The sequence below is a fragment of the Salvelinus alpinus genome, chromosome 19 (assembly GCF_045679555.1).
Source record: "Salvelinus alpinus chromosome 19, SLU_Salpinus.1, whole genome shotgun sequence".
Classification (NCBI taxonomy): domain Eukaryota; kingdom Metazoa; phylum Chordata; class Actinopteri; order Salmoniformes; family Salmonidae; genus Salvelinus; species Salvelinus alpinus.
The window spans coordinates 45208553-45221998 of record NC_092104.1 but is presented as its reverse complement, the minus strand read 5'-3'; the positions used below and the strand labels follow the sequence as shown (position 1 = coordinate 45221998).

Below are 13446 nucleotides of genomic sequence, written 5' to 3'. Positions count from 1 at the left end.
ATTCCACTGTATCATACACCAATCCATCTCAGAGCTTGTTTATAACAGAAGACAGCAAAAAGATACCATACCAATATTCCATCAAAAAAGCAAACACAATGCAGAACCGGACTCACCTTTGACCAGCGGTGCCCCATAATGTGGACACTTGTGCCCAATGGCAGAAAACTCTCCATGTTCTTTGATGAGCAGCGCTCTGCCACTTCCCAAATCAACCTCTCGCATCCTACGCAGGGATAAGAGCATACACATACACACACACACACACAGGAAGAGAGAAAATATCTGAGTGAAAAAAAGTACTGGTTGCAGCCATAACAATTCCAGGTGATTGACCTTCTAATATGTTGTCTTTTGTTTGGCCTTACTGTCCATTTTCCATGTCCTTGACATGACACACTGAGGCCTCCACGTAGTCGCGGGGTTTGTAGAGCCTAAGGGGGGCGGCAGCGGCGTCCTCGTCGGAGCAGTGTCCCAGCGCTCCGTTGGGCCTGCAGTCAGAGAAGGGGCTTGCCTTTCCATTGGGTGACATCACATCTGCTTCCTTTTCTTTCTCCAAGAGGGTAAGCTCCACTTTCACCTCAACTGCATGACAGACCATTAGAAATATGACACACTTTTCAGGCTGATCTTCGCCCAGTCACTTGTTTTTATTCTTATCATACGGTACAGTTCATCATTTTCACCCACATCATCCTCCTCAACTTTTAAGTCACCAGCCACCCCTGATATTCATATTCATATTCATTTTTCATTTGATTACCATACCCAGTAGACTCCCAATGGAGAAGGGGTTCTGTATCGAATGAAACTGACTTGACCATGAAAATTATTTTGCTGTATGACAACCTGCTTTGTGACAAAAGGTCCAGAACAGTCATTCTGAATTCCCTGTAAAATACCCTTTTGAGTGACTAAAATACACAAAAGTATGTGGACATCTGCTCGTCGAACATCTCATTGCAAAATCATGAGCATTAATATGGAGTTGGACCCCCCTGCTATAACAGCCTCCACTCTTCTGGGAAGACTTTCCATTAGATGTTGGAACATTGCTGTGGGGACTTGCTTCCATTCAGCCACAAGAGCATTAGTGAGGTCGGGCACTGATGTTGGGCGATTAGGCCTGGCTCACAGTCGGCGTTCCAACTCATCCCAAAAGTGTTCGATAGGGTTGAGGTCAGGGCTCTGTGCAGGCCAGTCATGTTGGAAGCACACCAATTGACAAAACATTTCTGTATGAACCTCGCTTTGTGCACGGGGGCATTGTCATGCTGAAACAGGAAAGGGGCCTTCCCCAAACTGTTGCCAAAAAGTTGGAAGCACAGGATCATCTAGAATTTAATTGTATGCTGTAGCGTTAAGATTTCCCTTCACTGGAACTAAGGGGCCTAGCCATAACCAAGAAAAACAGCCCAGGTAGCTTCTCCTGGCATCTGTGAAGCGGGATTCCAATGGTGGCGAGCTTTACACCACTCCAGTCGATGCTTGGCATTGCACATGGTGATCTTAGGCTTGTGTGCGGCTACTCGGCCATGGAAACACATTTCATGAAGCTCCCGACAAACAGTTCTTGTGCTGACGTTGCTTCCAGAGGACAGACGATTTCTACTCACTAAGCGCTTCAGCACTTGGCAGTCCCGTTCTCTGAGCTTTTGTGGCCTACCACTTCGCGGCTAAGCCGTTGTTGCTCCTAGACATTTCCACTTCACAATAACAGCACTTACAGTTGACCGGGGCAGTTCTAGCAGGGCAGAAATTTGACAAACTGACTTGTTGGAAAGGTGGCATCCTATGACAGTGCCACATTGAAAGTCACTGACCTCTTCTGTACGGGCCATTCTACTGACAATGCTTGTCTATGGAGATTGAATGGCTGTATGCTTGATTTTATACACCTGTCAGCAATGGGTGTGGCTGAAATAGCCAAATCCACTAATTTGAAGGGGTGTCCACATCCTGTTTGCCATGTAGTGAATCACCCATAATATTTTTGGGGAATAGAAATGCTCAAAATTTGAGAAAAATGTATCTCTCTCTCATAGTTAACTTCCAGGAAGTACTACCAGAAAAGACAGGCTGAGTGGGAGGAGAGCTTATATTTATGAGCTCGCTTGACTGACAGCTCCATGTCAAGCAACTTGGAAGCAGAGAGCAGTGTTGCAGTAAAATCATATCAAGCAAATTTGGTGATGCACAAAGCAACTCAAACAACATTTAAATTGCATCGATGATGTCAATTTGTTATATATAATCTCCAGTTTGGCATGTCTGTTATGGTCGGTTCACAGCAGCACTGACGGCTGCGTTGACATGACAACTGTGTCAGAGTTTTGAATGACACCCCCCCCCTTTTTTGTTCCATGCTGGCTGAAGACCTAGCTAGCCAGTAACTAGCTAACACCAGACACCGATGAAAAAGGAAACATAAGTATCTTTGCCATAGACAAATAGTGTAAACTTCATTATATTTGCAGATAGCTATATAAACCACACCTCTCTGCAAACACACATTCTCTGACGTTGGTTCAAAGGCTGTACTCATTTAAATTAGGTACGAGAATATCATGTTACCATTGGTGTATTAAAAAAAAGTTAGAGTGATGTCACTATCCCCTTAATAATCCCACCTCCTGAATCCAAGTGTTTGACATGGGGGAGGGGACCAGTAACTTTATGATCACACTTTATCAACGTAGAGGCAACAGTCACTGTTCTTACTTTGATCATCATACTTTGATCTGGTTTCATCCAAATATCATCCAATTTCATGAAAAACATGATTTTGACTGTTCAGATACAGTATATATTTAGGATCACTACACCATGCATTAGATATGTTCCTGAATAACACACAGGGATAAGCCTACGTGGATGTGTGGGTTTATTTGTTGTGAGGTGCCCAAGAGGCATTTGATGACAGTTGCCTCTGGGGTTTGTATTTCTTCATTCGAAGAAATGGTTTTGTAACCCGTTTTCCCTGCAGCTAGCTTTATCTCTTCGGCTGGAGAAATGTGCTGACCTACCGGTTCTTACATGGTAATCTGGCAGGAATGTTCACCTGCTGAGCGAGTCTTAATTAAAATCACTGGAAAATCATGAGAGTGACTGCAATCGCAGGAGAGGAAAGGGGAGAGGCTCCATACCCAGACTAATATGGGATCTTTATTTTTACAAGAGATATTATAGAATCTTACATAAGAGGAATTCACAATTTGTACATTAGATTTGCTATAGAGATATATATATTTTTGATGATCTTTCTTTTGATTTTAAATAGCATAAAATCACATCCACAGATCAGGACCATTCTGAATCCATAAGTTGATGCTCAACCATATGCTCCATGCTGAAGTCAGAATCTCTCCTAAAACATCAGATGCGTCTTTAAATGTCCAGTAATTGCCACATGTATTTGATAAGAGATATACAGTATAGAAATACAATGAAGTGTAACACCATAATTTAACATGAAATAACGAACTCAATCATTATTTCATTAAATCAATCTAATGTAAGCGGCAATTAAATATTTCTAAATCATCATTAAAATCATATAGAATGTGTATATTATGGTCCTCTACTCATCTTCTCCTTTATTTGTCAATGATTAGCAAACTATGTCAGATGACTCTGTCCTAAAACCGGTTACCTTTAACTGAGTCTTTGGCTATCTGCCCATGATGTGTAGCTGTGTAACCAAGCCATTACTTTCATACTGTAAATAACATGTATAAAGTGTCATTTTTACCATCATACACATTGCAAAAAAAATATGGGTGATTTGCAGTTCTATATATAACCTTTTCTTCTAGCAAAGCAAACTGCTTTGTTTTTGGATTCTACCTGCTTAGTTAAGGGACCTTTCTCTCCACTGAGATTCTCCAATGCGTCAAAGAGCAAAACTGAGTGAATTGTACACCTCGGGACAAACATACCCTTGCTTGTCATTGAAGGAAGAGATACTCCGACATAGAATGCAGTATAATCTCCCCTATCACTTAATCCCCCTTTCTCACACACTCACCCCTTTTCTTTATCTTCCTACTATTTTTTTTCATTCAGAAGCATCATGTGCTGAATCTTTTTTGAGTGGGCACTGATGGACTTTCTAGTCTTAGAAACAATTCTCTGTTTACAATATGTTGCTAAAATATTTTTATTGGACCAAATTGAGGGGCCACGTGCATGACATCTCAGCTCCCACTAACACATCTGCTGTTCACTGATTCTGGAATATTTTGACTAAACCCACGTTTTTCTGAAATGTGCAGCGACATGACAATACACTTAGAGAATTACCATCATCTTCAATGTTCCTCTTTACGATTGAATTTTTAACCCTAAGTACAGTGTAACAATAAATACAGGAGTTATTTCAATACATGTTCATCTGTATTTACAGGAATAACTACAGAGTAGTAAGGGCACTAATGTAAAGTTTTACCCTGATGGTGTGATACTGTATTTTACAGATTGAAAACGTGTATTTATCTCACATTGTGTCAAATCAGTTTTTGTCTGGTTCAGTGTCTGATTTTGTTGCCTATACTGATGCTCATCACTGCTGTGTCCAAGGTTCCATTCAGGGGCCCATTTGTTTCCTACAGACTCTGACTAATTAGACTTTCACAGTGAGGGGCATCTATTCCAACACACCACCCTCAAAAAAATCTCCCTATAGTACTGGAGACAAGTTCCCTATCCCCTACACTTTATCCACACTAGTTCCTAGTGTGGTATTGCGGTGGTTGTTTTTGTGAAAATTATGTTTTTAAAAAAACACAAAAACGAATTAAAATCGCTCTCCCTATGCACTATTGAAAGTCAGAGATTTAAGAAAAACCAAAGATTAAAAAAAGAAATAAGTAATGTGTTTGATTTCAGCACTTACTGCCCCTTTCAACAAGCTGACTGCATTTAAACAGCGATGTGTTTGCTTTGAAACAGCCATACATCCGCAATCATAACTTTCAGTTTCACTGCTACAGTATGCAGCCAAATCAGACCCAGTGACCGAGATAGCGTAGCTACCCTTCATATGTCTCTTAATGACATCAAATGTGGGATGTCGGACAAATTTCAATGATAAGAAATCGGAGGCTGTTTTATTTGCCTCTCACCTTGCTCGAACCCATACTGTAAATAACCTTGCTCATTTGTCCACCAATGTAAAGCCTAGGGCCAGAAACGTTGACGTCTTCTTTGACCCTGACCTGAAGCTCGAGTTGCATGTAAAAAAAAAAATGCTGCAGTAGGAAATGTAACCATGGCACACCTATTTTGGATTCTCTACATTGGCTACCAGTCACTTTGAGAATAGATTTTAAAATTGTATTAATCACATTTAAGGCTTTATTAGCTCCATCCTATAACTCTGATCTTTTATCTCCCTACGAGGCAGGACACAGCCTGAGATCCTCTGGCAGGGCATTGTTGACCATTCTAAAGTCTAGGTTGAAAACGAGAGGAGACCAGGAATTTGCCATTAGGGGCCCTAGACTTTGGAATGGTCTGCCAGAGGACATCAGGCTTGCAGATTCAGCATCTCTTTTGAAATCCCTACTGAAGACACACTTCTATAAAGATACCTTTAATGTAGGATTTCAAATGTATGATTTTAACTAGCTATCTTTTTTTATTCTCCTTCCTCCGGTCTTTGTTTGTACTTTTAATTTGATGATGTGAAGCACTTTGTTACTTGTATTGAAAAGGGCTATACGAATAAAGTTATTATTATTACGTTGTGCCATACATTTGAAACTCATATTTGACTATGTAATCCTTTTGAAGGCAATGCAATTGAGAGCATAAAAATTCATCCTCCACAAAATGCCATGCTACAAAGGCAGTCAGGAGGGGAGTTTGTATGACCTATATATTGCTGGAGAACAAGTGCCAATTATTCCAGGATTTTAAAGGAGGGAAGGAAAACGGGGTTGGCGAAGGTGGTCACCTGGTTTGCTTTTGGAGAGGCATCCTCCCATGATGGGCACAGGGTAGAGCCAGGAGGTCTGGGGGGGGTGAGGGGGAGACAGGGTCAGAGACAGGGTCAGATCCTGGGGTTGGGTTGCTGGGTTGGGAGGTAACGACGACAACGTTGAAATGGGGGTATCAGCACATGCAGGTGTAGGTCCAGGCCAGCCATCGTAGACCTCAGCTCCTCCACATCACCACCTGGGAAGAGGGAGAGTGATAAACAACGGAGTGTCTGAAAAGCCCAGTGGAGGCTGGTGGAGGGAGAAAAATGTGTTGATTACATTGAGCCCGTCCTCACATTTATCCCTCCCCCAGCGTCGCTGGAAAAGCCCGAACATCAGACAACACCACTAGACAGCTCTATAAAAGGTTCTCACATGACTACTCGTCGTTCTATTTCAAATACTCGTTTCGATGTCTCACTGTGGGAATGTGCCTGGGCGTGTACATAAGCCCGAAGTATCCAATCATATAGCGTCTGTTGGAGACAGACAGGTCGAGTGGCGAATGAGGTGAGCCCCTCTCGAGTTTCAAGTTTTAATGTCACATGCACAAGTACAGTGAAATGCCTTTATTGCAAGCTCTAACACCAACAATGCAGTAATCAATAACCATGGAATACTAAAAATAACAAGGTAGAACAAAAACACTACATAAAAATAAGAACACGATAACGTAAGTAAACATACTATGTACAGGGTCAGTTCTAGTACCATATTTACAATGTGCAGGGATACTGGATCAATGTAAGGTGTATAAGATAAACAGAGTAGCAGTAATGTACTATATATGATGATTGTATGTCAGTGGGTGTGTAGAGTCAGTATAAATGTATGCGCATATTATGTGTGTGTGTGAGCAAATGATGGAGTGAGTGTTTGTATGTGTGTTGGATTGTCAGTGTGCGTAAGTGTGTAGAGCCCTGTGAGTGTGCATAGAGACAGATAGTCCGTGTAGCCAAACTGGTCATTCTGGCCTCTCTTTGCGACAGCGCACCTTAGCAAGGGTAGCTGCTAGATAGCTAACGCAGCACTAGCCTCGCGGCTGTAGCGTTCCCACTGTGCACATCCTAGCTAGCTTTAGCAAGGCTTCTACGAAGTAGCTTACGCCTAACTAAAGCCCAGAACTTACACATTGTTTTTACAACAGGCATTTTCAGCATAGCCCTGTTCTACACAATGGCCACTGCTGCCCCAACCTTAGACGAGCCTACCACAGCACTCAAACAACCACATTCTTGTGCTTGTGGCTAGTTGGAAGGATTTTATGCAACAATTGTCTGTTAAGGGAGCATGCTCAAGAAGCACTCGACAACCCAGTGTCCTGTAAGCATTGTACATTTCTCTCTAGAGTGTTTTTGAAAAGGAGGCTAAAATGCTCCGCTATTTCCACCCCCTCCCTCCCCTCTCAGCCACCGGCCGAGGCTCAGCTCCCCATAACCCACCACAACATCGAGTGGCCAGCTCCCTTGGGGGCCCAGGATCCCGGAAGGGACCTATACGATGGGAAAAGACTACCATCCCGCTAAGCAACTGCTTCCCGCGTTCCCAGCTTGCATCAGAGAGGCTAGGAGCTCATGGGATAAGCCCCTTGCCAGCAATATCCTGGCTAGGGGTTTCCCGAGAATGGACATGAACAATATGGAAGAATCTGGGTTTTCCGACCCTCCCATGGTGGAGCCGTCACTGGCTTACCACTTTCAACCAACACTACTGGAAGTTCCCTCCCTAGAAAGACAGAGTGCTTTTCTGCCTCCATTTTCCATAAGACGTACAAAACCCTGGCCTTGTCAATCAGAGCACTTAACATGACCTCTTTATTGTTGGCTTACCAAGCAGAGTTAGTGAAGGATGTGTGGAAGCAACTGGATTCGGGGACCCTGAATAAGGTTGCTTGGGATGAGATCTGTATGATTACGGATCTAAACCTCTGGGCTTCACGTAATGCCATCCCTGGCTGTGGTCATACCGTGAGCCTGGCGGTGTTGGAAGAAAGGGCACTTTGGCTAAGCTTTTCCAGCTTAACAGACAAAGAAACAGTGGACCTCCTGGATGCCCGTGACACCCAAGGAGTTGTTCGGCCCGCTGTCGACTCCATGCAGATGTGTGAAATGCGTATGAAAGAAGGCGAAGCCTCCCAGGCCCCGTAGCAGCCTGTTGGTCACTGCAACTCGCCATAGCCTCACAGCAGGGAGGAGGCAACAAGCTGTCTTTGGGGGGCCAAGACCCCTGGCAACTCAGCAGACTGCCAATGTCTTCGCTCACATGGGAAAATGCACTCATACCCCCAAGTGCCATCCGCCCTTTCGCTATCCCCTAGGCACCTTCTCATGTTTTAAGCCAGGACGACAGTCAGCATGTCCTCTCTCCCTCCAGTCTCTTCTGACTGACGGAGCTGAATGACAGATTGCCATAACCATGGCTCCCCTTGCCTTGCGGCATTTTCGCCTCTTACCGCCTACTGCGCGAGCAACACAGTTTAAACAGGCTCACATGAGTACCTCCTCAGTGCTATCACCAGGAGGTGGCAGTCAATTCCCCCGTTTCCATACACTAAAACAGGGAAACAGGTTTCCGGGGTTCACATCAAAGATCGCCGTAACCCACTGGGTTTCTCTTTGGGGAAATCCAATGGCAACTTAGCTCTATTGACGGAAAACTCTATTGAGCTATAGGACAGTCAGTAAGGTTTTCCATTACTCATATTTTCTGGTCCGAGGAAATCTGGTACACCAAGTCCATTTTTTTCCTCGTCCCGTTCCTACCTGCGCTTGATCACGCAGTCGGGGATTTGTTAGCTCTACTCTCCCTTTGGGGGAGTGTTTGCTCTTATTAGCCCACCTGTCCGAGGTAGGGCCAAGACAGACCAGACACTTAGCTGATCTATTGCTTAGGATTAGGACATCTGGGTTACAAGCATGTTTCCTTCCACCTTTAAGCTACGCCGGTTGAAGCATTGTGTCATTTCGTTGGCTGCTCTCTCGCGCAAAAACACCACTCGGTGACACGGTATAGCCATACCCATTGCCACCTGCTAGGGACACAGTCCAAGAGGATCAGGCATGTTGTTTTGGATAAAACGTTATGCCCATATGCCTCGGACGCATTACGAGGATATCCCAGCAATGGAACACACTCTCTGCCCTCCCCTGCAATGTTATCATGTCCTGGGGTGCGCATGACACGCTCTCGCTGGCATTTTAAACCAGTTCATGAGAGCCTGCCCTCTGCATCTATCCAGACTGACTTGAAAGACAGACTGTAAAAAGCGACAACCCTATGGAGGGTTTTGGAGAACCCGTCCCTATTTAGTGTTTATGCACCAGTAGGAGTGGAAGCACTGGCACAGCCTCTCAAGGGTAATGCCCTAAGCTTTTTCTCTCTCCTAGGCCTGCCACAGGCTTATCCCTCATCGTCGAGCCCTTCAAATAACCAAGGATACCCTGGTTGGTGGAGATCACTCTCCCGCATTTAACCAGTCCTGGTAGTTACCGTTACGCAGGGATCTGCGGACCCAAATGAGATTTGCCTGCGACAAGCCAACAAGTCAAGACCTTTCACCAGAGTGACAGTGCTCCTCCCACACGCCCACTGTCTGGTAAAACAGGAGATGCGTTTTGGAGAAGTGGTGTGACCTACACAGATCATCCCTTGGAAACAGAGGGACGATCTCCTAAAAGGTCCAGTTAACTGCCATCTCACCTGTCACACAGGCCTGGACATTTACAGTAGGGTAACACCCTCTGTAGTTGAGGGTGCATGTCACTTAGACAAAACCAGTCTTCAAGCATTTAGCACCTCACATGGGACTAGAGGTCTTCACCTATAGCATACTTATTTTACGCTAATAAGGTGACTTTATTGACTTGTAAAGGCTTAGCCAACATATAAAGACCTATTTGTTAACCAGAAGAGCAACTTGGCTGATAAACATCCTTTTTTTGTCACTCTGATCCAATTTGGTCTGATTGTCCTTGGGTCCGTTCGGGTCCTCTACATGGGACATGTTGTGCTTGAGGCTTTCCCATGGTAGCCTGTTGTGCCGCTGGAAAGCGGGGAAATGTCATGTTTCTCTTTCTAACCTGCTTTTCCGTCTACCCTATGGCTGCAAAACGACCGTTCGTGCCTTCAGTTTGCCCCGTGGTCCTCCTGGGTACCCAAACCCACTCTTGTATGCCTAGGCTCAGTGGCAATTGTGTTGTAGCGCCCTGGAGCTTGTGGTTACATCCACCGCTCTTCCTGTTTATGGAAGCAGAGTGTCTCCACCATTTGCGGAAATGACCCCTTCATTTTTTGGGCACCTCCCTGCAAGGGCAAGCCCCCCTACCTCATTAACAGCTATCTTTGGATGGTGGAAACTGTTGTATTGGAAAATATAATAGCAAAGGCTACAGCCCGGAAGGGCTCATTACACCAGAGGTATGGCTACCTCTTGGGCACTGTTCAATGGCATCTCATTATGGGAGATTTGCATTTTGGCACGTACAGCCACCCCTTATAGTTTAATAAGGTCTTTACCGACTGGATGTCTCTGCACCTTTTTTGTGGCATACTTGTGGCATCTGAGGGATGATGCTGTTGGAACTACACTGGCTTCGGAGAGCATGTCTGCATTATGGGAGTTGTCCCATGGTGAGACATCAAAACGAGTATTTGAAATAGAACTCAAGATTACTTACGTAACCCCGGGTCTATATGAATATGAGTGAGATCGCAAGGAAGATGAGCAAGAGTGCAAGGAGGAGAGGCATGCAGTTTGGCGGGTTAAAGGCTCCCTTTATGGAGAGGAGGGGCTCTCATTCGCCACTCGACTTGTCGGATTCCAACAGCTGTGTGATTGGATATTTCGAGCTTATGGACACACCCAGGCGCATCCCATAGTGAGACATCTCACAGAACCAGGGTTACGTAAGTAACCTAGAGTTTTCGCAAGCCCTTCTCCTGTAGTGAAGCCCTTCTCCTGCATTTATGTGAACCACTGCCCATTTTGGAAATTGAAATACAATACTTACAGTATATCAACCATGGCTCAACATTTTTACAATGAACCAATATGCTTTTCAAGCTATTCATGATGCTGAGAAACATGGACAAAGTCCTGGAAAGGCCACTGTGGTAGTTAAGACAAGCCTAACACTAACAGCCATTAGCATTCACAACACCATCCACAGTCCTCTCCGTGGCATTGTTCAAACATATTTGATTTCCACCAAAAAAACTGCCTCATCAACCACTCGTTTGAAAAGGAAAGGGTATGTAGTTGTCCGTCAACCTGCCCGTCTGTACATATATTAGATCAGAGAAGAGAACTCCATATTTTAGCGGTTTCTTTAATACAGTATGTCTGTGAGGCCCAAACTTGGTTGAGGTTGTATAGAGCAGCTATTACTATTCCTGTGTGCTCTGCCCTCCAGCAACACTTGGCAACAATGTAAGGCTGAGAAAAGGTTGTCACTTGTTTTCAACCCTTCTCTCTCTACCGTGTGTGTGTGTGTGTGTGTGTGTGTGTGTGTGTGTGTGTGTGTGTGTGTGTGTGTGTGTGTGTGTGTGTGTGTGTGTGTGTGTGTGTGTGTGTGTGTGTGTGTGTGTGTGTGTGTGTGTGTGTGTGTGTGTGTGTGTGTGTGTGTGTGTGTGTGTGTGTGTGTGTGTGTGTGTGTGTGTGTGCATGTGTCCAAATGCCCTTAAAGTGGAAGTAATAGTGTTAATTGGTAACATTTTTCCACGTACATTGTTACTTAACACATGACATGTTGCACACATAAGTGTTAACCATTAACAGCCTTTGCACCTATTCACTTTAATGTCACGCTGTAGTGAAGGGAAGCAGAGGCCCCATGAGTTTCAAAACCACCTTTGTTTTGCTGCCAAACACTGCCCACACACCCCTGCCAGAACTTGTGGTATTTCAACCCACTTGGTGTTGCTTAACAATACAGCGGTTGATAAGAATATGAATGCGGTACTACAGTAACAAGCATAAGAACAGTATGATTCATTAGGAATAGCAAAATATCCTTTGGTGGTGCAACTAAAAGGGAGTACTTGATATTCAGAGGACAGCTTAATATCCATGAGGTAAAAAACAAAGGAAGAAAAAAATCAAGCTAGACCTGTTGAATGGAGCAGTGGTGAAAGTATTAGAGACCAAGTGAGACATGGAAAGATCGCTCTTCTGAATGACAAAACACATTTCACCCAGTAAAAAGTTTGTGCCGTGTCATCACTCTCAAACTGTTAGGACAGTATGTGTGTGTGTAAATACTTCGCAATACATTCAACTCAAAATGATCACAAGAACATTCAAGAAGTTGAAGGATATTTCCATTCGACTTATTTTGTAGCATGGAATTAAATGATCAAGAGTCAGTTTTGAGCATGATAAACAACTGGGTACGCCTGGTTCTTTTTGAGAAGAATGTGGGCGTTTGTTTTTCCCTACACAATTTGTGAAAATCTCCATGGCAACAGTTCATTATTTCTACTCTCAATGACGCACCAACAAACAAACACATCTCAAAATGTAATTTTGTATTAGAACGATGTTTCCCTATGAAGAAATCAATAACAGTCAAAAACTTAATTAAGACTGAACCCTTACAAAAAAAATGCAATTTCACATTTGAAAATCGTATTTTCACACATGAAATAGCTGTTTTCACATGTTGAGCTTAAGATTTCACATGTACTAAATTATAGTGCACATGGTAACACCACCTTTTCACATGTGAGAAGAATAACATGTTGTTTTCACCACACATATGAAATGCAGTTTCACATTTGAAATTTGCATTTTCACATGTAAGAAAACTCCAACTGTGAAAATCTCACTTCCACATGTGGAATTTCAGATTCACATGTGGGGTTGAAATAATGTTATTCTCCTCACATGTGAAAAGACGGTGTTCACATGTTGCAGTAGCAATGTTTCCACCGGTGGAATTAGGGTGACAAAATCTAAAAAGCCCAAATGCAGGACAAGGGAACGATTTTGCAAGACATTCGCAAAACAGTGTACAGAATAATTGTTTTTGGGGCAGGTTAATGGATCACATTCAAATGGCGACATAGTTCTGCTGTCTGAAGGTCACTGCCTGTAAAAGGGGCAATCCTTAGTTGCTACATCCGTTTTTGGACTTATAAATATGAACCCATAAATTCTTGAAGAGTATACAAAACATTAAGAACAACTGCTCTTTCCATGACATATATTGACCAGTGAATCCAGGTGAAAGATATGATCCCTTATTGATGTTACTTGTTAAATCCACTTCAATCAGTGTAGATGAAATGGAGGAGACAGGTCAATGAAGGAGTTTAAAGCTTTGAGACAATTAAGACATGGGTCGTTTATGTGTGCAATTCAGAGGGTAAAAGGGCAAGACTAAATATTTAAGTGCCTTTGAACGGGGTATGGTAGTAGGTGCCAGGCGCACCGGTTTGTCTCACGAACTGCAACGCTGCTGGGTTT

At 43.6% G+C, this 13446-nt stretch overlaps 1 protein-coding gene across 4 annotated transcripts in view; it reads right to left on the bottom strand.

The window, feature by feature from the left end:
- The window catches only part of LOC139545706 (apoptosis-inducing factor 3), a 32290-nt gene that overhangs the window by 8895 nt on the left and 9949 nt on the right, over positions 1 to 13446 (bottom strand). For all 4 annotated transcript variants that reach the window (XM_071353756.1, XM_071353757.1, XM_071353759.1 and 1 more), the window contains exons 2-4: positions 5957 to 6177; positions 369 to 585; positions 117 to 226 (exon numbers count right to left, since the gene is read on the bottom strand). In XM_071353756.1, the coding sequence (XP_071209857.1) occupies positions 117 to 226; positions 369 to 585; positions 5957 to 5987 (358 nt within the window). In that variant the 5' untranslated portion in view covers positions 5988 to 6177. The remainder of the gene's footprint in view (positions 1 to 116; positions 227 to 368; positions 586 to 5956; positions 6178 to 13446) is intronic.